The sequence below is a fragment of the Corylus avellana genome, chromosome 4 (genome assembly GCF_965113065.1).
Source record: "Corylus avellana chromosome 4, dhCorAvel1.hap1.2, whole genome shotgun sequence".
Taxonomy (NCBI): Eukaryota; Viridiplantae; Streptophyta; class Magnoliopsida; order Fagales; family Betulaceae; genus Corylus; species Corylus avellana.
This window is the reverse complement of record NC_142493.1, coordinates 30,934,227-30,959,622: the sequence shown is the minus strand read 5'-3', so window position 1 is coordinate 30,959,622 and position 25,396 is coordinate 30,934,227. Positions and strand designations below refer to the sequence as shown.

The window sequence follows — 25,396 nt, the reverse complement described above, 5'->3', positions numbered from 1 at the left end:
GAAGACCTCTTCGACTTTGACAACACGAAACGCCGTCGTAGAGCAGTTTCTCATTGACTTACTCGGTCTCTCCAAGCTGGAAGAAAAGAATCTGACAGATTGAGAAACACAAACCGGAGGGAAGAGCCATGGAAGACATATGGAAGAGGGCGAAGAGCTTCGCAGAAGAAGCGGCGAAGAGATCCCAGACCCTCACGAACTCCGTCACCATTTCCGACTTGGTCACGGAAACCACCAAGAAATCGAAGGAGCTGGCCGCCGAGGCCTCCAAGAAGGCTGATCAGATCAAAACCGCGGCGCTCAAGCAGGCTGACCAGATCCAGATCAAGTCCCTCTCCCTCTCTCTCCCCGATATCATCATCCCTTCTCAGCTCTCCTCGCTCTCCCTCGCCAATTCCTCCGCCTCCGCCTCCGCTTCCTACTCCCCCTCGGAGCTCCGCAAGTTCGGAGTCACCGACGATCTGCGAGAATTCGTTAAGGGACTCACTTCTACTACATTCCAGAACTTTCCAGTCCACGGTAATTTGTGAATGCCATTTGGATTTTGGACGTTTCTTTTCCTTTGGATCTTTTTTTTTTCCTTCTCAATTGACGGTCAAAAAATGCAGACGAAGCAGAGGCGTCAGATGTGGCTACGACGGGGTCGAACGTGCGGAAGGATCTGACGGAGTGGCAGGAGAAGCATGCCACCATGGTTCTCACCTCCGTTAAGGTAAATTCTTTGCTTCAGAATTGGGTTCTCATCTAGTACGTAAACATTTTCGTGCACGTTCTCTTCTACGGTTTTCCAATGCTGATCTAGCTTGTCAAGGGCTGGCTGACAATTGACGAAGAAGATAGGGAAACCATTATAAGTGTTATTTAGATGTTTTGACGAAGAGATACGCATTGCCCTGTAATTATTTAGCACCGTATTTTGTGTTGACGAGGAGATGATATCTATTTTAACTGTTTGAATAAGTTTTCTTTTACAGGAAATTTCAAGATTAAGATATGAATTGTGCCCGCGTGTTATGAAAGAAAGAAGATTCTGGAGAATATATTTCACTCTTGTGAGCAGCCATGTGGCTCCGTAAGTATTAGTTTATTTGAGTGAAGCACTTCTGCTTTTATTGATGGATTTCCACAATATTTTGTTTGTTGGATTGAGCTCTATTGCGATCCCAAATTACATTTTGAATATCTTGATGGTAAGATAATGTAAACCTGCGGAAGATTCTTAATATACTATAACTTTAAATAAAATAAAATAAAATAATTATTGCTTTTTTTTATAAGGAAAAGGCAAGACAGTTTGTCATGCTAATGAAAGGTGCAAGGAGTAGCTCAGAATAAGAAAGAAAGGTACATGGGATAAATCAAAACACAATGGAATTCTACTATGGGAGCTTCTCCCACATACTATATTCAATTTTCGGTAACTGAGTTATGATAGAAGTAAAATCAGTAATCTTAAACATGATATCTACCTCACAAATTTATAATAAGCAAAAACAGTTTTTACATAATCATCCCAAACTTTGCTCCTTGTGTCAATTCTCCCCTGAATTCTAATTGACGCTCTGTTCCCCTCCCCCTAAGCTTCCGAAAGTGTGTTAATTTCTCCCTTTATGACTAATTGTTCTGAATTACCAAACCAAAATAAAAAGGCAATTGTGTTTGATATCACCTATATGACATGAATGGCACCATCATATTTAAATTGAATTTTATATCGTCATTTGAAAAAAAAAAATTGGTAAAGAAGCAGCAAATAAGTGAACTTGGAAAAGAAAAGTAGGTACTTCAAATATAATCATTTTTGATGATGCCCCATGCGATCTGGTAGAAGGTGTTGCAAAACTAATTCTTAATTTTTTTTTTCTACCGTAAAAAGGAATGGATAACAATGTTGAATTGTTATAAAGAAATATGTATTTGAAGGTAAACTCAAAAATATAATGTGAAGCAAGTATTCTCCCTAATTTGTAAATTGATGCTTAAGTCACAGAGCTATCAACTGTAAAAAAGTACAGGTAATTCTGTATTCGATGTGTTGGTGGTTGTATCAGCATGTGCATGTTGTCAGATATTTAGTTAGATATACCGCCTAGTTGAATGTCTTTTGATAGATATGCTGGTATTTGTATCTTAGTGCCTTTAAAATGATATTACTAATGCTTGGTTTGTTACATAAGCAGTTTCTGTTATAAGTACAAGAGTATGTGCTACTTTCAGATGCTGCACTTAAAATTTTTAGTATGCAACGTAAATATGTGAAATTTTACTGTTTATTTTACTATATTACAATGTACTAAAATGAGTCAAATCTACTTTTTAATTCTTTCTCTGATTTTCCTATTTTCCTTTATTATAGCCTATCATGAGCCAGCGAGCTTGGTTTTGATGGGAAGATACTTTATTTTGGTGCTATATAGGAAGTAGCTACTACTGATTTATTGTTTAGTGATGAACATGGTGGCATGGGTGGTTCTTTCTTTGTTTTCCTTTTTTGTAATTTTGTTATAATTTGGACTAGTTAGAATTAACATCCTTTCTTACAATGGTTACAAACTAACGATCAGGTATGAGAAGCAATACATGGAGGAGGTTAAGCTCAAAGCAGCAGAAAACATAAAGGATGATAAAGTGGAGCAAACTTCCGGAGGAGAAGAGAAAGCAGAAGGGGCGGGGAAGAACCTAAAGGGTAAAGGTTCCAATTCATCATCAGCTGAGCAGGACTTGGATACGTTTCTTTTGGGAGATCTTGAAGATAGTGATGGAGGTCAAGGTATATAACATTTTTGACATGTGGTCATGTTCAACAGCCTCATTGCAATTTAATATATCCATGCATCTTTATATGACACGGTTTACTATATGCAATCTTCAAAACATAGTATAAACTGCAGCATAATTTTGCATGGCATCTGAATGTGCATTGTTAACACATTGTGCATATCTCCCAATTGTTCATGGCTTGGCACAGTGCATCCACACAAGTCACTAATTTCAAATGTTTTATGGTCTTCCATTTGGTAAATTGTCCTTCAAGTGACAGAATTGACCTTTGGAAAGTGGTATTGATTGTCAAAAGAAGTATTTGAGTAGGGGAATAAGCTGGTATTTCGGTCTGCTGTTTTCTATAAAGCATTTAAAGAACATTGCGGCAGCACAATAGCAATGACTATGTTGTTGGATAGGATCAGCACTTTTGTTTAAATCCTCTAGTCCTTAATTTTTTGAATTATTAAAAAAATAGATGATGGATACATTTAAAATTTGAATAAATTACAAGAAGATCATTCTATTGTTTTGGACACCAGGAACTCCAGATTACGTACTTATCATTTACATAGCTTAGGTCTTTAACTTTGAAGCATGGCTAGTTGTTTATCTCGGTGAGGTTATTGACAATCTGTGTGCAAGATATGCAATCTAAATTATTTAACTTGTGAGTTGTGGACAATTTGTTGCATTTCGAGCTCAACTTTTTCTATGAATAAGAATTTCATTTCAAAAAAGGGACACTCAAGAACACATGAACTCTCAACTTCTCATTTTTAATTTTTAAAGACCCATGAACTAGACTGACATTTTGATTATCTTACATGGTCTTTCAGAGGATGGTGAGGGGAGCTTTGACGATGATTTTGACAAGATTGACAATTCAGTAAGCTTTACTGATCTCATGATTCACTTTTCTCTTGTTACATCTTCAAATTTAGTGCCTTATGCTTCATCTCTGATTTCAATTCCTCACATATCACACAAAAAGCTTCCAAGTTAATTTGACCAACAAACTGATAAAAAATTAAAAGACTAATTAGACTAATAACTATGGAACTATTAGCCTGCACCAAACAATTGTTACCTTGGATTTGTTGGAAACTTATTTGAAATGTTACGGGCAATTACAGGATGTTGAAGATGAGAAGCATACGAAGGATACGGCAGCAGCAACAGATTAAAACCCCGCCGGTTGGAGGGAAATACAAAGTAAATGCCAAGACTTGCTTATGTGACTAAGGCACTGGTGATATCGAAGTTAATATGGTGATTTCTTAGGAGGTGCAGCGGGTATATGGTTGGCAAATCCGAATTAGATGTTATCTGTGTTCATTTATGTGTTTTAGTGCTATATAAATAGTGGGAAGCTATGATATGATGCCTTTTTAGGCTGTTGGCGGACATATTTGACCTTAACTTGCCTTGTACAGATGACTTGATTCCGTTGATTCATGTTTGGTTTTTTAAATGTTAGAAATTCACCTATAAGTGAATATTCTTTCGTAGTCTTGAGTCTTGACATAGAGAAGTCTCTCAACATATTGCACTCAAATCCAACTTCTGAAAAAAAAAAAAAAAAAAAACACGATGATATACTGGGAGGAACATTGGTAACACGATATCATTAAAGAGGTGATGGAGTAAACTTATAGAATAAACGAAAATATTGTTAAAATTTTTGTTTTTTGTTTTTTGTTCTCTCTTTTTGAAACAGAAACGTTAACAAACAATTTTTGCTTCGTTAGAACATTTTTTCAAACAAATGACAAAAAATGTCTTTCAAAAGACATTAACAAAGTTGATCTATATTTTTAGATTTTTAATTTGATTGTGTCATTTTGAATTAAATGATCTATTTTGGGGTTGTGGTAATAAGGTATAGTTATATTGATAAAGGGATGTTATGTATCATAATTTAATAGCAGGATATGCAAATATGTTGTAATTGCAATAAAACACACCGTTTTACTATCAAAGTATAATAGCACTGAAATTTCAAATTAGGGTTTAACTTGTACTGAATTAAAGTTCGATGACATATTTAAAAATAAGACAAAGTTTAGAGGTAAAATGTAGTTCTTAAAAAATAACATTAATAAAAAAGAGAGAAAAAAAAAAACACACCACTCTGAACTCTGAAGTTACCACTCCGGTCTCCAACCTCCAAGCTCTATGGCTCTTGCCTCCCTGCTAAGCCCCAAGCGCTCAATCAAAGGGTACACTTTGTCCCTCTCTTTTCTCTTCATCCCCAACGCATCCTCCTCCCTCTTTTCCTCCCTCTGCAGAGGCCACCCCTTCTCGCCGCCCCCGCAAGCCCCTCCGGTCCCAAAGAAAATCCCGTTCACAGTAACGGCCCATGGGAGGACGTGGCAAGATCCTTTCCATTGGATGTCCAACACCAACGACCCTGATCTCTCTGAGTACCTTAGCCAAGAAAACTCGTACGCTGAAGCTTTTATGGCTGACACCCACAACCTGCAATGCACGCTGTTTTCCGAGATGAAAAGCCGAATGCCTGCCACTATTTCCACTCCTCCTGAGCGCTGGGGACCCTGGTTTGTTCATTTTTCATCAACCCATTTCGTCTTTTTCGCAAAGTTTTACAATTTTTCTTTTAATTTTTATGTGAGTGTCGTGTGCGCGCGAAATTCATAAATTTCGACTTGTAATATATATGTAGTCTTTTGACTGGTTGGAATGCTATGTTAGTGAATTGTATCATTTGTATGTTTGTACAAGTGCTTGTTGGTGTAAAAAATGAAAAGAATTTGGATTTTCATGGTGAAGTCCCTGGCTCATGGAAATCAATTGGCGAGCTAATTTAGTTTGTAGCAGGTTAGTGGGTGGGTTGAAATGCTTGGAAAGCCTTAAAATGCACATACTGTCAATCCAAGCTGTTATAATGAAAGCATTATCTAATAGGCGTGGACTTGAATTTCTAGTGAATGTGACGAGGGGAATGCAGGAGTGAAGAGAGTGGTACACTTGCACCAATTTTGATTTGTGCAGTTAACTTTTATCTTTCTGCTTTAATGGAGGGGCAATTCTTTGAAATTCAAAATTTGTCTTCATTACATTTGAGCAGGTTGTATTACCAATACATTCCTGAGGGAAAGGAATACCCGGTTCTGTGTAGGAGGTTAGATACTCAGAAAAGTGGTTCTATGAAGACTTTTCTTCATTATGCAAGCGGAGGATTTGGAAGGGAGGAACCTTTGCTAGACTGGAATGAAATTGCGGAGCAATATGGCAAGCTTCTCTCTTACCTCTTTACGTGAGAAGAGCACCAATAAATTCTTTCTCATAGATATTACCTTTTATTAGCTAATATTTTTTGTTATATTGGCGTTCAATGTTGCAGGTTATGTGCACGTGGGTGCATGTCGAATTTCACCCGACCACAATTTTCTTGCATACACACTTGATATTACTGGCAGTGAACGATTCATGCTTCAAATTAAGGACCTTAGAAGTGGATGCATTATTCCAAAATTACGAGTTGATGGGGTTGTTAGCTTGGCATGGGCTCAAGATGGAAATACTCTGTTTTATACAATATCAGATGATAATCAACGACCTTACAGGCAAGGTGACTGTTCTGGATCCTCTTTCCTGGGGGCTCATGATACTCTCTTACCCTTTTTTCTTTCTTTTTGGGCAGGGTTCTCTGTACCAAACTAGGATTTCATGATACAGATGACGTCCCAGTATTTACAGAGAGTGATTCCAGCTTTTGTGTGGACATTACAAGCACAAAAGATGGCAAGTTCATTACTGTGAATTCAAACTCAAGAACTTCATCCGAGGAAGGAATTTACATATTAATTTTAGTTTTCCTTTGCAAGCATATGTTGTTATTATTCTCAAATGGTGGACTTATATCTTGTCCTGTCTATGGCAGGTTTACGTAATAGATGCTGCCAACCCATTTGATGGTTTGCGCAGAATATGTGAGCGTGTTTGTGGTGTACAGTATTTTTTGGAACATCACTACGGTATATTTTATATTCTTACAAATGCTCCTTTGACTGAGAATAAGGAGTGTTCTGGTGGAAACTATTACCTGGCTAAATGCCGAGTTGAAGATATACAGCCAGAAAATTGGCAGGTGAAGTTTGTTCTCCAACCCATGTATATTTTATAATTTACTGTTTGATTGCCTCTCTTTTATGTATCCATTTTTCTCATCTCTGAAATACTTCTGTTTTCCTTTTAGAATGTCATCCTTCCAGGAGAAGATATTAGCTTACAAGATATGGACATTTTTAATGGGCATCTGGTGCTTTTTGTCAATAAGAAGGGCTTTCCTATGTTTTGTTCCATCGATTTGCCTATTAATGTTAATTGTAAGGTATTTATTTCTCTGCTTTATTGCATTACGCTTTACTATGAAAATATGAACAGTAAAGAGTGATGATATTTCATCTTTGTTTTGCCTTTATGCTCTGTAGTCTTGAAGGACATCATGTTACAATCAACATCGTCCTGTGTAAGAGAGAAACAAATATAAACCATGCTTGTAGGATCCTTTATTACAGATTAAAACAAATATAAGATCATCAAATGAAGTGTAAAAGAATGGATAAAAAAAAGAAAATGTTGCCACAAAATTGGGCAGAATACTTTGTTCAGAGTGATGTTATGTCAGTAACAGGAATTTCGGATTTGATCTTGGTAATTGTCATAGCCATTGTGGAATCTATATCCCTGTTCCTGTTGTAATGAAATCTATTGTGACAAGGTATGTGATTCAATGGTTTTACATCCTATCCTTGCTATAGAACATCAGATATGTGGTTCAGTACTTCATATGCAAATGATACATTTATGGTTGGTCACTTACGATCATGTAGATGTATAAAAGGAGAGAAGCACTGAAGTTTTAATTGACTAAAATAAGTGCAACATATGCATGCGCGTATGTGTGTAAGAAAATACATTCAACATAACTTATTTACTCATCTTAGGGACACTGGATCATTAGATATCTCTGGTTCTACTAATGCTTGATTTTCCCCTTCTCTGAGCTGTTTTAATTTCTAGTTCAGATTATGTCATGGTGGTTCTAATCAATATGTAAGTTCTGCTTACAAAAGAGAAAAATTAAATTATTTTATGCTCTGTTCATATACAAATGTATTTGTACTCATGTTCTGTGCATATTGAATGTTTTGCAGCATCAAATAGAGATTGAGAATCTTAATCCATGGTATTTCCCCCTGCCCTCAAATTCATGTAGTGTTGTTCCAGGTTCAAACCATGACTTCATGAGCTTGGTTTACCGCGTGGTGCTTTCTTCTCCAGTGGTATAACTTCTAATAATTATAATTAGATTTACCCACATATGCATCACGCTTTTTGTCTGACGCCCCGCCACCCTCGCAGTGCCTTTCTCCCTTTTTTCTAGTAATCTGCTGTATGGAACAATTAGTAGAATATTTGTGGTACTTGGAGGCAGTGCCAAGTACCACCAAATTGGTAAAAATTGCTAAAATGCTTATGAATATTGTCAATTTTGTAGGAATCAAATTCAATTTTGACATCTAATTATACTATTTTCAGCTACTTTGGAGTTAGATATGCTCCTTGGTTTTGATATAAAAATATTTATCCTTTCTTTTGGAATCTGCAGATGCCTGATATGATTGTTGACTATGACATGTCAAGACAGACATACTCAATTGTGCAGCAAGAGGAAGTGATGGGTGTTTCTGTTAATAGAACACGCTTAGCAGCTTATGAGCTAGATACGATTCGTTCTCAAAACAAGGAAGAAAATATCCAAAATTTTGAATCACAGAGATGGAAGGAATTTTCCTGTGCATACTGTTGTGAAAGAAAGGAAGTTGTTTCCTATGATGGTGTGAGGATTCCTCTGACCATCTTGTACTCTCAAAAATCCTGGCAGAAGGGTCAGTCTCCTGGAGTTTTACATGGCTATGGGGCATATGGGGAAATTTTAGAAAAAAGCTGGTGTGCAAATCGCCTGAGTTTGCTTGATCGTGGTTGGGTGGTGGCATTTGCTGATGTGAGGTTGGTTCTGCGTTAAGTTTTTTCTTTTGTCCATTTTTGGCACTGATTTTTTGAAGTGGACATTAACATACGTTAACTCTATACATGAAATGAAACCAATCAGATTGCTAATGTGTTTTGCCAGTTTATTTGTTGCTAGCTTAGCATAGCTTGAACTGTGACCTTCCGAAGGACCATATGACTACCCAACCACCAAGGCGAGAAGAGGGCTGGTTGTTTTTGAACTTGCATATGTAAAAGTTTTGCCTGTTTGTATTTGATATAAATTAAACTTGTCTTGTGTCTATGTACATAAAATTGATGAGTTATTCTAAGCTCTAGTTGATCCTATATCTTAGGTTGTCTTCATCAATGTTTTGGTATTTTCTATATTTTTTAAAATAAGCAAGTAATTGTATTTACTACCTACACTGATTTCAATTTTGAGATTGAATGTTTTGCACTTGGTATGCCAAGAAGCTGCTTTCTTGGCTGAAAAATCAAATGAGTGTGGCGTTGATTCTGATTCCTTTATATATATGACACAAGAAGTTTTGTTTTGAGCAGAGGCGGTGGCGGTGGTGATTCTTCGTGGCATAAGTCTGGCAATGGGTTGTTCAAACAGAATTCCGTATATGACTTTGGATCATGTGCCAACTACCTAGTCAGTGAGGGCTATGTTCATAGAGATCGGCTCGGTGCTATTGGATATAGTGCAGGATGTCTAGTTGTCGGGGCGGCTATCAATATGTACCCGGATCTATTTCGTGCTGCTATTTTGAAGGTTAGCCCTAAACTGAAATATTTTACCATTTAGTGTTCTGATCCAGTGAAGTGGTTTTTTGTTCCATATATATAGCCTTTATTGTTTGTACAAAAAAGTTTTTACAAAGTGATGAAGCACAACATGATTGGAAATGAGATAAATTCAAATTTTGAAAAACCCAATCATATAGTGCCACATCACTTTGTAAAAGTTGTTTTTGAAAAATTTATTTGTAAGCATAGCATTTTTCAATTTTAGAAGTGATTAGTGTTTGAATAATATATATCAGTTTCACTAGTATATGTACATACTTTATATATGATGATTATCTTTTTATGCTAATTTATCTGGTGATTCATAGTATTACTTGGGCTAATTTGAATGATTAGTTTTCTTATTGTTAAATTGTTGGCACTGATGTTTGGGTAATTCTTGTAACAGGTTCCATTTCTTGATATATGCAACACATTGCTGGATCCTAGTTTGCCTCTCACCATATTGGATTATGAAGAATTTGGGAATCCTCAGATACAGTCCCAATTTGAGTCTATTTTGAGCTATTCTCCTTATGATAACATTACTCCTCACACTTGTTATCCTTCAATGCTGGTTACAGCATCATTTCATGACTCAAGGCAAATTTCTATCTTCTATCTTCTGCCATTTGATGTCATCAACAATCACATGCATAAATAGACATAACATATAAAGAAAATCGCCATGAACTTATACTTGTGGCTCATAATCTTCATTCTCAGGGTCGGAGTTTGGGAAGCTGCAAAATGGGTGGCCAAAGTAAGGGATACTACATGCTCTGAATGTTCGGGTGCAGTCCTTTTGAAGACTAATATGAGTGGAGGACATTTTGGTGAAGGTGGACGCTATGGTCAATGTGAGGAAATGGCTTATGATTACGCTTTTCTTATCAAAGTTTTAGGGATGTTCAACAATGAATAAATTCAATAGGGGGTTAAGGATTCTGGATTAATTGAAACAAAAAGAAGGGTGTTTTTTTTTTTGGTATATATTAGAGTGTGTCCATCACATTGAAGCCTCATAAATTTTTATTTTATTTTTAAGTGTGAAGCGCCTTGATCTGTGCCTTGACCCCCCTCCCCTCTTGTGCGGATATGTAAAAAAAAATAAAAAATTGTATTAATATTGACAAAATGGTTCATAATTAAGAGCATATATAAATTATGGGGACCATGCTTAAAGTAAATGTTGATGAGAACCCCATTGGTCAAGCAATCGAACATGGCCCAATTAAGTTGATGAATACTTTTATTTTTATTTTTATTATTATTCACATTTTTTTTGTTTGGGGCGATGGGTTCCATCCTTCCTCCTCTCAAATATTAATTTCAACTAACGGTTGGTTAACTTATGAGAATTCTAAAAACTTATCTCGTTTGATGACATTTAAGAAAAATGAATCCGTTGTTTGGGATTATCTTTTTAAAAAATTGCGTTTTTAAATCGCAGGTAATGAGAGGTTTTTTTTGAAAACGCATAATTTTAAAGGCTAAACTGCGATTTTAAAAACTAAATTGCGATTTTGTCTAGTACTTAAAAGTGCGTTTTTAAAATCACATTTTGGGACTTACCATGTTTTCACAAATTTTAATTTCTGTGAGAGGGCGAAAGAGAGGGTATAACACGTGATTAGAGTCACAACTCTGTTACGAACATGTGGTAACAGTCGCAATTTTCCTTTTCAATGCAATACAGCAACCTTATTTATATTCGCTACTTCATTCTTTTCCATCTTAAATTGAAGCATATAAATTTAGACAGCAAAATCCTACGGTTGAATTGAAATATTTATGGACAAAGATACATATGGCACCAACTAATAAGCCCATCGACGTCAACTATATATATATTGTCTCAACCTATCTAATCTATACAATCATATTGCCTCACCGTTGATCTTAATTAACATTCTTAATTTTTCGATCTTTTTTTTTTTTTTTTTTTTTTTTCTAATCAAAACTAAACATCCATGGATTAATATCAGAGAATAATATATTTTCCAGCTACCGTAGAATAAAATGCACTTTCCTTTATCGTTCATATTTGGAGAAGAGTAATTGGATATCAACTTTCATTGAAACAACATTTTTCAGTTTTTTTTTTTTTTTGGGAATAATTTTTGTCCTTATGTCTCTTGTTGGATTCAGGTCATGTCGAGACATTAGTATAAGACTATATATGTTAACCTTAACCTGATTCATTTAATTAGGTGGGCTAGACCCATCAATCCTAACTCACTAATTTTATATTGAGTTCGTATATCGAAGCCATATATATAAGAAAACCAAAAATGTTTTCAAAGTAAAACTTAACAAGGATTTTTAGAGCAAATTAATTTAAAAGAAAATATTTTAAACACATCTGGCAATATTAATCGATGCTAATTGCTGATTTTTGTGTACCGTATTTGTTTGTTCAATCAATCCCATCATGCACGTACGTAGTTTTCCATAGGTCTCAATCTTTTCTATAATAATAAATCGTATTAAATCCACAAGAAAAGGAAACCAATCAATGTGATTAACAAGTGGGGGAATAATATAATCATATTATTCTCTTATTTAAAAACGAGCATCCTCGCACTCTTCTTGCATGCATGCCACTGTTGTCCTAAAGCCAGCTCCCCGGAGTATCCCCGGAAACCTGGTCGGGAAATTCAGCTAATTAAACACCATTTTTAAGCCCACTCAAACTCTAAACTCTTTTCTTGAAGATGGATTACACCAAGGATGATGTTGAGGATCCGGAGAAGGAGAAGCCATATAGGAGGCTTACGTTGAAGTATATGGGTGCAGTCAAAGCTGAAATATTGAAGGATTTCATCATTAGGGGGATGAAAGCCGAAAAGTTGAAGAGTTTGATAAATGCAGGGATCAAAGCTGAAAAGTTGAAGAGTATGATGGTTATTAGGTCTAGATTGGCACGGTTGAAACATTGGGCGGTTCGAGCCACGGCGGTGGTGCTATTGTGGGCTATTGTAATTCAGCTGACTGCTATAGGCCAGACATTGGGTCCGACCGCGTTTAAGCATCGGATCGCATACTCTCTTCCACCGGAAAGTAAGTGATTAATTTGCAATTATAAAAACTAAGGATCTAATTAGTACCATTATCAAACCATCTAGCTATATATTTTGCCAAAAGAAGAAAATGTTGAATTGAATCTTTGGGAAACTTGCCCTCAATGACCACTTTGTAGTCTAATTAATGTAAATACAGGAGATTTGTTAGAATATAAATTAAATAATTAAAGCCATCAATTCTTATAAGTTTAAGCTTTTGGATTTAGTGGTAAGATTTATGGTATATATCAAAGCAAAGGTTCCCTTCCTTTTTTCTTCTTCTTCTTCTTCTTTATTATTTTTTCGAGAGTTAGCTATATGTATATAATCTTTGTCAAATCTTATGGTGTAGTTATAGGTGCATCATGTCTACTTAATTTGTAATTGCATCCTTTGATCAATTTTTTTTTTTTTTTTGTTTCCCTAACTGAATACATCCTTTGATCATTTTAGTGTAACGTGAGCTTTCTTGTTCAAAAGAAGCAGCAATCTTAAACGGTTTCAAATTTGTTTCCAGGAGTTTATGAAAACAATGGATATTTGATGATTTCGTCCAATGGAGGATTGAATCAGATGCGATCTGGTGTAAGTTATTTTTTTGCCCTACAGCATTTTTTCGTACCCTAGATTTTACTTTACACTTCTTTATGAGTCTTCTTTGCTCCATTTAAAGCTCCTTGGTGAAAATTATTCACTTTCCATATATCAACATGAGTTAATCATGGATTGATTGACATGAGTCAATTATGGACTTACGGTATTTGAATCAACCAGTTATATATATATATATATATATATATATATATATATATTAATATATGTCCACACAAGAAGGAGATTCGAACTAGTGACATTCGCTTCATTAAGCGTGATCTCAGTCGATTGAATTATCTCTTGGGGACTAGTTATATATATATATATATATATATATATATATATATATATATATATTGATTTGCTATTAATATGCAAAATATATGTGTAAATTATTATGGTTGCATGCCTTCATGAATAAATTTCATTATACGTACGTGAATCAGAAAAAACATTGTCCTTTGAACTTTTTTGTCGTGCACATAGGCCATTAAAACCAAACCATGCACGTACGTTAATCTCTGGTCTCCTTCCTTTCTCATTTTCTCTTCATTTTTAACGTTCTGAATTGTCGTGGTTCTTCACAGATTTGTGACATGGTTGCCATTGCAAGATACCTAAATGTCTCTCTTATAGTTCCAGAATTGGACAATACTTCCTTTTGGAATGACTACAGGTGAGTACTCACAAACTCTTTATATATATATATATATATATATATATATATATATTCTTTTACAAACTCAATAGATTAACTATTAGATTTGTGAGGTCCATCATTGACTTATGTGAGATCCACATAGTTAAGTCCACAAATCTAATAATTGATTTGTAAGATGATATGAGAAAAATATAGACAAAAAATTAACACCAATCATTTCTCTCTTTATATATATATATATATATATATATATATATATATATATATATTGTTACCAAATTTGGTTATTTGATTTATATGCGCAGTCAGTTCCAAGATATATTTGATGTGGATTATTTCATCACTTCATTGAGAGATGAAGTTCGGATATTGAAAGAACTGCCTCCTGAGCAGAAGAAGAAAGTAGAAGTGGAGTCCCTCTATTCCATGCCACCCATTAGTTGGTCTAACATGACATATTACTACAACACGGTTGGTCGTTCCTCATCCATCGTCGTTTATAGCTAGCTCATGTTAATTATATATGAAGATATTAATCTTTGTTTGCATATATATATATACAGATTCTTCCTCGCATAAAGACGTACGAAGTCTTGCATTTGCAAAAAACCGATGCTAGGCTTGCGAATAATGGGATTCCCAAAGAGGTCCAGAAACTACGCTGTCGTGTAAACTATGAGGCTTTAAGGTTTGCTCCCCCGATTGAGAAAGTGGCCAAGAAGGTTGTCAACACTTTGAGGAAAAGAGGGCCTTTCTTGGTCCTTCATCTCAGATATGAAATGGACATGGTAGCCTTCTCAGGTTGTACAGAAGGTTGCAATGAAGAAGAGATTGAAGAGACCACCAAAATGAGGTGAGACACGAATTAGGATCTTCTCTATTTCAAATGAATCGAATAATATTCAGTTAGTTATAGTAGAGAGGTATTTTTGTCCATAAAAAATAAAAAAACAAAAATACTCATCCACATTTGAAATGGAGAGGATCATATTCTTCCCTCTTTTAGAGGTTAAATATTTAATTAAAACGAAAGATGAACGAAAGAAAGAGAGTTATAATTCAAGACCTAATAGAGAATGATAAATTTAATCATTTAATCATTTAATTTATATTTTAATATTGTAACACGCCCATAATAGATTTACTAACCTGGATAAATTCATGTAAAAGATATGCTTACCCATGGTGGAAAGAAAAAGAAATAGATTCGGTGAAGAAAAGGAAAGATGGTCTATGCCCTCTGACTCCTGAGGAAACTGCACTAGCATTGCGGGCATTTGACATCGATCGTAATATCCAAGTCTATATTGCTGCTGGAGAAATATACAAGGCAGAAAGGAGAATGGCAGCCCTCAAAGAAGCTTTTCCAAATATTGTAAGTACATATATATGTTAATTGAAACAACTTCAAAGATATATATATATATATGCGTTAATTTCTTTTTGTGATGTAAAAATAAAAACAGGTTAGAAAGGAAACATTACTGGAAGCTTCGGAGCTTATGCCCTTCCAAAACCATTCAAACCAGATGGCAGCATTGGATTACCATGTGGCGATAGAGAGTGATATTTTTGTTCCTACATATGGAGGAAACATGGCCAAAGTTGTTGAAGGCCACAGACGGTACTGTCGATCTACTTATTCTTTACTCATATTGCAGATCTTGGAAACATCAAATTCATCTCACAAAAGCCATTTATATACATATGTTTTTTTTTTTGGTTTTCAGATATTTGGGATTCAAGAAAACGATCCTTCTAGACAGAAAGATTCTTGTGGAGCTGATAGATGAGTACAACAATGGAACACTGAGCTGGGATGAATTCTCGGCGTCGGTGAAGGCAACCCACGCAGATCGCATGGGGAACCCAAGTAGAAGATCGGAGGTTCCAGGTAAACCCAAGGAAGAGGATTATTTCTGGACAAATCCCCACGAGTGCTTGTCACCACTTGATTGATCTTGAACCATGAAAATTAAGCACGTGATTATCAAAACAATTTTAATTTCTACTGCTATCATACACCATCATCAGAACAATTTTAGTTATACAATAGTCCACATGTGGCTCGTCGTTCTATTGTAATAATGTGCTTCAATTCCTGTGACAACATTGGAAAACAAAAGTAGTTCATTTTGTTTTTCATGGTGTAAATGGGATTAGAAAAAGGTATTGTCTAATCAAATTTATGAATATATATATACAGGGTACCATGCAAATGGAGGGCAATATCAAATTAATTTAAGTGTAACTCACAATAAATTATGTAATTAGTATATTCAATTTACTGGAACAAAATATTCTTTGTAGCACTGTCTCCTTGTTCCTTCCATATATAGTACTCCAGTCTTGCGGCATTCTATTTGCTGTGAAATAGATCAGGCCGAAGTAACCGGGAGGTTAATGCGCAGTATATATAAGAACTTTTAGCATTAAAAGCAAACCCAAAAAAAGGAAGAAAGGGGGGGGGGGGGGGGGGTTGGGTGGCTTGTAAATAAGTTTATCCATTAAAATTATAATTTTTTTTAACAGTTTCTAGACTTTAAGTGCTAGTACTGGCCCGATATATATATATATATATATATATATATATATATATATATATATATGACACAATAATTAAGGTACCGGGATGAATTAGGATCATTTTCAGTTTATTTGCACGGGTAATATCTAGTTAGTTATATTGGAAGAGTATTTTTGTCTACTAAAAAAGTAAAAAGACAAAAGTACTATTCCAAAATATATCTAATTGAATATTATCCTTCCAAAATATATCTAACTGAATATTATCCAATTCAAATGAATTGGAGAGGATCTTGTTCCAATGGGAATATGTACACCAATATCAAAACACAATTTTATTATTATCACATATATCAAAGGGTGACAAAACAGAGAATATAAAAAAATAAAAAATAAAAAATAAAAAGAACATTTTATTAATTGATGAATTGATCGGATGTATGTCAACATACACGTTGACAATCGGATCAAGAACACAAAACATTTTATTTGGAGGCAGGAAAGATGCCAACACACAACACAATAGTAAAGAAAATGATGATGCAACCTGAATACCTACAATCCTAACCCAGTACCATGAAACTTCTCTTCAGTAATGCGGTCCAATTTCTCTATCATCTCAGCTGTCAAGGAATTCTTCGAATCTCCAACCTGAATACCTACAATCCTAACCCAGTACCATGAAACTTCTCTTCAGTAATGCGGTCCAATTCTCGACGAAAATATGCATTATTCTCTCCGCCGTATAACGATTTTCCATTTTTATTCACCTCCAAGTTGCTCAAATTGTCAAAACTACATAACCTAGAGATATCATTCACTACACCTTTGGTCTCTTCTTCCAGAGAAAAAGGGCATCCCAAGAACTCAGCCAGTCGTCGCCTCAAATTGGCAATGGGCTGTTTTTTCATTTCCTCATACTTCAAGAAGAGCACCTTTTGAGGATTTTCCAAGCTTTCTTTCCAATATCCCAAAACATGATCCCAATATGGCCCAAATGGATTCACTCCCCTACAAAACATATCAAAAGTATCTTCAAGTGAGTAGGTATATACCTTACTTTTTTGCCTGAGCTTGAGCTCCGTTGAGTTCTGATTGGGCCTGAATTATATAATATATGCTTTATCACCACCGACAATGGGAATGTTCTCCTACTTACTCTTTCTTTCTTTTATTTATTTTTTTAATTTATTTTTAAAGGATATGCGGATATGGTAAGAATGTACGCACCACAATGTTTTATAAGTCTTACGTGATTTTTTGCATGCATATATACGTATGACAAAAATTTCGTTAGTTTTTTAGACGATAGACATGACAAATGGACCATTTTAATAAGGGTAAAAAAAAAAAACGTGGATCTTAATACTTAATTTGTCACTTTTGAAAACTTGTGAGACTTTTTGATAAAGTATTAAACCACGAGAAGAATAAATATGTATTTAACCCTTAAAAATAAAAAATAAATTCAGCGGCTCAGCCCATGAACTTCGATAATAAATAAAAAACTTATTCTGTTCTAATCATCCCCAGGTTGTTTTTGTTATAATCCCAAATCAGTGACATATTGAGTGTTTATAGGATTATAACATCCAAAGATCATTTCTTTATAGGATGGGTAACCAACGGGGATGGGTATTATCACATATATGATCGAATAGTGACAAATTAGAGAATACAAAAGAACATTTTATTGAAGATTGATTAGATGTCAACATAAACGTTGATAATCAAATCAGGGAACACAAAAAACATTTTATTCAGAGGCTAACCCGATGCCAACACATGATAAAATAGAAAGGGAAATGATTATGCAACAACTCCTTGTATGCTCCAAGTTGGAAACCAAAAGCCTTGATATTGATGGAGTTTACCTTGAAGCCAGCGTCCTTGTCTAGGCAAGGAGGATATGAGGTCCCTGCAAATTCTTGGGAAGGAAAGGGGGTGGTTGAGGTGTAGCCATGTTAGCGGGGAGAGTAGTAGAATTGGGATTCCCACCTTGTTTTGTGGTTGATATTACATTAATGTTTTCATGTCATGCATATATATATATATAGGAACATATAATTAAGAATGGGAAAAAATAATAGTAATGCATGCACGTGCTTCTATCAACTCAGTACTAACCATCTCCATTCATCTTTTTAAAATAATGCATGTACGTTAAAGCGACCACATATCCTGAACCAATGCACCATCAAGCATGTGTTGGAGAAATCTGTACGGCAACGAAAAGACAAAGTTCAAGATTGAGATATAGGAATCTGCACTGTTCAGTCTGCAACTGTAGCTCTCGTGGAATCCGATGCGGTGATATATATAACATCTGCTGGGTTTCAAATTAATAACATTACATGCATACTTTAATTAATAACAAGTATTAATTGTGAAGCTTTTCTTGCTGCTGCTTCTTGTCCTGTATGTAGTGCTGTTAAAGGAAGGTAGTATATTAGTGTAGAGGTTTTCTTGGAAAAGCAAAGAAGGTGAAGGAAAAGTTTTGGTAGGAGTAGGAACGTCCTAGTTAATCTGTTTATGATAAAAATAAAAAAATGCATTCTTCTTTTTTTTTCTTTTTCTTTTTTTTTTTAAAAAATTACTTTGAATTTTTTAATGACCAGAATTTTAAAACAAAAATAATGCATGCACGTGATTGATCTTATGCGTACTCACGGGTCACCTGCATCTCCATTCATTTTCTTGTACCCTTTTTACTTATCCGATTCCCCTAAGTACTATAAGAAGACATGCATAGATCATCTTCTTCTTAAATTCTAAGTGAAAATTAAGATATATACACCAATTAAAAGCATTATATGCATACTTTAATTGATAACAAATCAACATATATATATATAAAAAAAAATTGGATACCCATTATAAACATAATCTTACAAATTCGGGGTTGGGTTCAAATATCGATCCGGCTTGTTTATTATGCCACCCTGAATATATGATACGAATTTGATTCTAGGGATGAATTTGCTTTCAATAGCAGTCTACGGGGTGAATTTTTTTTTTTTTTTTTAGGGTTTTGATTCCCTTTAGTCGTTTTCTAAGATTCTGTTTACAAAACCTTCAGACTAGCAATCTTAGATATCTGGTATATCTTTTGTTTTCTCTCTGAGTCTTTTCTAAGAGCAAATCACTGGCCGATGGCAGAGAAATTATCAGACATATAAAAAAATTGTCATTGATGGTAGATGTAGCGAAGGTGATTGCGTTTGAGAATGCACTTGTAAATTAAGGAGATGAAAAAGCAAGGAAATTAATCACTATCTAGTTGAGAAAGTTTTGATGAACTGAGCAGTGTCTAGGGACGTGATTTGCTGGTTTATGTTGCAGATTTGAAAACTAATTGAGACGATGACATTCAAAGAATTAAACAAAGCATATATTAGATTTAAATAAAAGAAATTTCTCATTGTATCTATGATATTGTTAATTTGTTAGAGCAACATGGTCTATTTTTATAAAATGAATAAAGAAGAAGCATTGTTATATATATATATATATATATATATATATATATATATGCAAGGTTTGAATCTTGTTAATAATTTCTTTGTTATATGATGCAGATATTTTTTGAAAAATATCTGATCAATTCAATTCAATTCAAATGGATCAATTCAGATGGTTTTGCTTTAAATTTAAAGCAACCCTTATTAATTACTGTTATTTTCTTGTTATCAATTTAAAATTATTATAGCATGCATATAAATATTGATAATTACGTGGTCCCATATCCTTGTCTAGTGATATATTCCATTGAGTGCTTAGTTATCAGAGTTCTCAATTTTTTGTGACGTTCAAATTAATAAGTGTAATAAATCGATGAAAATAATACTTTTTTTTCTTCTTCTCTTCTCTTCTCTTTTCTCTCCTTTTGTTGAAACTTAAAGTGATTACTCTTGAATTCGATTAATTAATATGTGATGACAATTGCGTGCAATTAATCACAAGTCATAAGAGTCAGAATTCGGTTTTAAAATGTGATATAAGAGTCGCAATATTTTTGTTTAATGCATTAAAGCAACCTTATTAATTACTCTTATATGTTTTCTTGTTATCAATTTTAAATCATTATAGCATATAAATATTGATAGTTACGTGGTCCCATATCTGTGTTTAGTGATATAATTCGATTGGGCTTATATATGCTGGTGCCTTCTATAAAAGCTTTCGGGACTCTGAATATTTATATACTATGGATTACGCCAAGATTGATCCTGAAGAGCCCAAGGTCCGAGAGGTGAAGGAGAAGCCATGCAATATGGAAGGAATCAAAACGGAGAATGTAAAGAGCTTGATTATGGAGGGAATCAAAGCTGAAAAGGTGAAGAGTTTGATCGTAGCTCGGTTTCAGACAGCTCGACTGAACTTGTGGGTGGTTGGAATCGTAATACTTCTGCTGCTGCGCGCCTGTGTGGTGCAGCTCAGAACGCTCAGCGAGACCGTCGCGCCGAGGCCCTTCATGTTCCGCTCTTCTTTTCACGTTGACATTCCGGCTGAAAGTAAGTGCATGCTGTGCTTTAATTTGTTTATTTCACATGTTATGATTAATATATAGCTTGTTTTGCAACCAATAGCCTATACATGGTTTTTCTTTTGAGAAATATTTTTTTGAATTGTGGCGCTCATCTCGTGTACATCTCCGATAATCAATTAGCGTGTTTCATCGATCCATGCATCATTGGTATTTTTTTTTTTCTTTTCTTTTCTTTTTTGATTAATGGAGGATGAAACATGCCGACGACTCAACAAAAATACACGTGACATGAATGGCAAAATGTAAAGAAGCTTGCATGCAGTAACGTAATATAGATGCACGTACCTAGAATAATATCAGTATAATTTGCAATGACATTACATATATAATTGAACTTTTTATTTAGAAATACTTTTTTTTTTTTCCTTTTTTGTCCTTATAAGTGCGTATTTAAAGCATTAAAGATTTCTGACCCTGGCCTGGGAATCAGTCTGAAATTTTTCTGCCTTTATACTTCAGGAGTCTATGAGAACAATGGATACCTGATCGTTTCGGCTAATGGAGGATTGAATCAAATGCGAGCTGGTGTAAGTACTTTGCGCTTCTACGGCCCTTTTTTTTTTTTTTACTGTACGTCCTAAACCCTAAACTCTAAACTCTAAATATAATTTGGTTTTGCTATATGTATATACATCTATACACAGATTTGTGACATGGTTGCTGTCGCAAGATATTTGAATGTCACGCTTCTAGTTCCTGAATTGGATAAAAAATCCTTCTGGAATGATAGTAGGTAGGTCAACACGTACATGTATAATTACTAGCTCATTTGATTTAATTTAATTTATCGTTTCTTCAACCTTGAATTTTAGATTTTAGATTATCTCTCAAATGTAAATCTTAATTAGAAATCCCTTTATTTTAATTAAAATGGCAGTCAGTTCAAAGATATATTTGATATGAACCATTTCATTACATCATTGAGAGATGAGGTTCGGATATTGAAAGAGCTGCCAAAAGAGCTGAAGATCATGGAGTACTTACCTTGCTTCCACTCCATGCCACCCGCTAGTTGGTCCAACATGTCTTTTTATGACACGGTAATTAATTGGTTTTGAATTTCCAATATATTTAAGTTTTTAGATATCTGATTAATCCTAATCCTAATCCTAATCCTAATAATGTTATATTTTCAAGCTGCAGGTTCTTCCAGTGATAAAAAAGTATGGGCTCTTGCACTTCACCAAGACGGATACAAGGCTTGCAAATAATGGGATTCCTGTAGAGGTCCAGAAGCTGCGGTGCCGAGTGAACTATGAAGCTCTGAGATTCACTCCCCCAATAGAGGAAGTAGGGAAGAAGATTATCAGGCTTCTAAGGCAAAAAGGCCCTTTCTTAGTTCTTCATCTCAGATATGAAATGGACATGTTAGCATTCTCTGGCTGTACCCAAGGTTGCAATGACACAGAAATTGATGATTTGACAAAAATGAGGTGAGTTATCTTCATCTTTTAATTACGCTCAAAAATGTGTTTTTGATGCTATATATGTTAAAATAAGTAGATAACATAAGACGTTTGAACTGAATACTGTATATATATGCGTTCTATCAGGAAATACTTATTTATAAGGAAAAACTTTACGAAGGACCCATGAATTATTACGTAATTTGAAAATATCATTCCAAATTTCAAAACCTTTTAATTTCTCTCCTTCAAACTTTTAATTTGATGCAATCTACCCCTCTGTCAATTTTTGGACATTAAAAGTGATGAAATAACCTTTATACCCTTAAAACTTTTATAAAATTTCAGATTGATTTTTTTTAGAAAAAAAAAAAAACAAAAACAAAAAGCAAAAAACAAAAAATTGAAGGCAATTTGGTCTTTTTAGTGATTTTCGTTAAGATTTAACAGCAAAAATTGACAGAGGGGGTCAATTGCATCACATTAAAAATTCAGAGGATGAAATTGAAGATTTTTTAAATTTGGGAGAGTCTTCTCAAAACGCGTAATAGTATACAGGTTCTAATTGAAGTTATCCCTATATTTGATCTCTTAAAACTTTGTGCATATATATGTTATCAGATATGCCTACCCATGGTGGAAGGAAAAAGAAATAGACTCTGAAAAGAAAAGAAAACAAGGCGGTTGCCCTTTAACCCCCGAGGAAACTGCACTTACATTGAGGGCATTGGATATTGATCCTAGTATCCAAGTTTATGTTGCTGCTGGAAATATATATGGTGGGGAAAGGAGAATGGCCCCCCTCAGAGCAGCTTTTCCAAATTTGGTAAGTTGATCGATTGAATAACTTGAAGGGCATGCATGCAACTTCTGAAACATTTGCATATATATATGGTAGCTAGAGTTTACTCAGATGATGAACCATCTCTTGCTTTTTGATGCGAGAAACAGTTGAAAAAGGACACATTGCTAACACCTTCAGACCTTAAACCCTTTCGGAAACGTTCAAACCTGATGGCGGCGTTGGATTACAGTGTATCATTAGAAAGCGACATTTTTGTGGCTACATTCGGAGGAAACATGGCAAGAGTTGTTGAAGGCCATCGACGGTATACATATATGTTTTAATTAAGAAGAATTTCTAATTAATTATCATATATATATTGCTGCTTTAGACATAAACCCTTGTATATATTATATAAATAACACATGAATGCAGATACTTGGGGTTCAAGACAACAATTCGTCTAGACAGAATGGTTCTAGTGAATCTGATAGATGAATACAAGAATGGAACACTGAGCTGGAACGAATTCTCCCAAGCAGTCAAGACGGGTCATGCTGATCGCATGGGTGGGCCGACACGAAGACTAGAAATTCCTGGGAAACCCAAGGAAGAAGATTATTTCTATACTAATCCACAGGAGTGTTTGCCACCAATTGTCAGAAAATCAAAGGGCATACCCTTCTCATTATGAATTTATTACGATTTGGTCAGGGATTGTGGATTGAATATGTTATCCGGCCAATCAATGTGATATATATACCCTTGAAATCTATTGTTTAATGATCAGATCAACACCAATGATGCACTCATATGTGTATATATATATATATATATACAAAACTATATCCGATTCTTTTTCTTCTTTCTAATTGAATAAGGAAAGGGTTAGAGGGGAGGATCATTCCCACTCCTAATCCGAAAAAAAGAAAAAGCGAGTGATCCTTAAAACAAAAATGGGGTGGGCTCCCCAACAACATACCCAAAACAAATTAAAACAGTGCGACAATAATTACAAAAGGTAGAAAATGAATCAAATAAGTTGCCGCTCAAGGTGGTTACAGAAGCAAAATGGGCACAGATTAAGATGAACATATCTAAACCCCCACTTGAAACTAGCAATAACCACCGGAAAGAGACTGAAGCCGAAGGAGCACTGTAGTAGTCCGTTGTTGGGATTGAATGAAAGAGAAGAACTAACACAAATACGGTTACAAAAGTCTCCACTAAAAGATCAAAATGCCTAAATGCTGGGAGATAGCAACCCACAAAATAAACAAGCAGCAAAATACAAAAAGAGCTGCAAATCACAAGAAATTAAAAAAAATAAAATAATAATAATAATAATAAAGAAAGCGATAAAAAAAGCCCATTAAGCACAGCTTGAACAAAAAACGGGCCGTTAGGAGATTTATATCCGATTCTTGATAGAGATAGCTTCTTCTATTCAAACGAAAGTAAATTTTGTTGATAGACCTTATTTAGTTATTAGGATGTCCCCAATTGGACCGACCATATCTTGAGGGATATGCATAAAGAAATTAAATGAATCCTTCGTAAATAGAAAGGCGGACCTTGGAATTCATCTTGGAAGCTAGGCAAAATTAAAATAATAAAATTTAATGGCAAGATAATGTTTTTTGAGAACTATACTTACCCTCGAATTAGTTAATTTAGAATTTTATTAGAAACACTTATAAAATTTAGTTTCATCTAATAAGTAAACAATATGGAACTTAATACTCATGAATATTTTTATAAGCCATGCACTCATTCTATGTGAGATACCGATCATCTTCCTTAAACCCCTAAGGTGCAATGCTCCAGTACTACATGCATTTATATTAATGACTCAGAAAAAATGCTTGTCACATTTGTGCTAATTGCTATCACCCTCAAAAGATTAATCAATTTGAAATTTCTCTAAAATAACTTGTAAAACCCAGTTCACTTAGTAAGTAAACAATATAAAACTTTGTACCTATGCATTTCTTTATAAATCGTCAACTCTATATAAACTACTCATATTCTCAATATATATGAGACCACCATGGTATTCCAATCAAGAGGTCAATGGCTTCTTTCTTCTTCTACTTCTTCTTCTTTTTTTTTATATTTTTTTTTAAATTTTTTATAGGCTAATGCAATCTCTCCCGGTCCTTACAAGTCACAATTAAGACCATAGTAATGACTAATTAGATCGATGATGGCCGTAATGATTACGATGCCAAC

The 25,396-nt window shown here is 34.6% G+C and overlaps 4 protein-coding genes across 5 annotated transcripts; all 4 read left to right on the top strand.

The window, feature by feature from the left end:
- The first annotated feature begins 65 nt into the window (after positions 1-65).
- LOC132179850 (uncharacterized) lies at positions 66-4,281 on the top strand. 2 transcript variants are annotated; one of them, XM_059592643.2, is made up of 6 exons: positions 71-519; positions 609-712; positions 975-1,072; positions 2,565-2,770; positions 3,603-3,652; positions 3,900-4,281. In XM_059592643.2, the coding sequence occupies exons 1-6, from the start codon at positions 129-131 to the stop codon at positions 3,948-3,950; spliced, it is 900 nt and encodes a 299-aa protein (XP_059448626.1). In that variant the 5' UTR covers positions 71-128; the 3' UTR covers positions 3,951-4,281. The 2 variants fall into 2 exon arrangements, with proteins under 2 accessions (XP_088372262.1, XP_059448626.1); XM_088516136.1 differs by lacking the exons at positions 2,565-2,770; positions 3,603-3,652; positions 3,900-4,281 and having other exon boundaries at positions 66-519; positions 975-1,076.
- Positions 4,282-4,888: 607 nt separating this feature from the next.
- Positions 4,889-10,563, top strand: LOC132179948 (Prolyl oligopeptidase family protein). Its single transcript, XM_059592769.2, has 11 exons — positions 4,889-5,324; positions 5,855-6,018; positions 6,131-6,353; positions 6,431-6,599; positions 6,671-6,877; positions 6,986-7,120; positions 7,947-8,075; positions 8,402-8,802; positions 9,349-9,565; positions 9,989-10,182; positions 10,306-10,563. The coding sequence occupies exons 1-11, from the start codon at positions 4,942-4,944 to the stop codon at positions 10,502-10,504; spliced, it is 2,421 nt and encodes an 806-aa protein (XP_059448752.2). The 5' UTR covers positions 4,889-4,941; the 3' UTR covers positions 10,505-10,563.
- A 1,733-nt stretch (positions 10,564-12,296) lies between these two features.
- Positions 12,297-15,858, top strand: LOC132179338 (rhamnogalacturonan I rhamnosyltransferase 1-like). Its single transcript, XM_059592043.2, has 8 exons — positions 12,297-12,642; positions 13,162-13,229; positions 13,826-13,914; positions 14,205-14,370; positions 14,463-14,752; positions 15,070-15,274; positions 15,366-15,523; positions 15,630-15,858. Exons 1-8 carry the CDS (start codon positions 12,297-12,299, stop codon positions 15,856-15,858), a joined length of 1,551 nt encoding a protein of 516 aa, XP_059448026.2.
- Positions 15,859-20,632: 4,774 nt separating this feature from the next.
- On the top strand, positions 20,633-23,858 carry LOC132178410 (rhamnogalacturonan I rhamnosyltransferase 1-like). Its single transcript, XM_059590850.2, has 8 exons — positions 20,633-20,939; positions 21,434-21,501; positions 21,619-21,707; positions 21,852-22,014; positions 22,118-22,407; positions 23,002-23,206; positions 23,332-23,489; positions 23,600-23,858. The coding sequence occupies exons 1-8, from the start codon at positions 20,633-20,635 to the stop codon at positions 23,856-23,858; spliced, it is 1,539 nt and encodes a 512-aa protein (XP_059446833.2).
- The last annotated feature ends 1,538 nt before the right edge of the window (positions 23,859-25,396 follow it).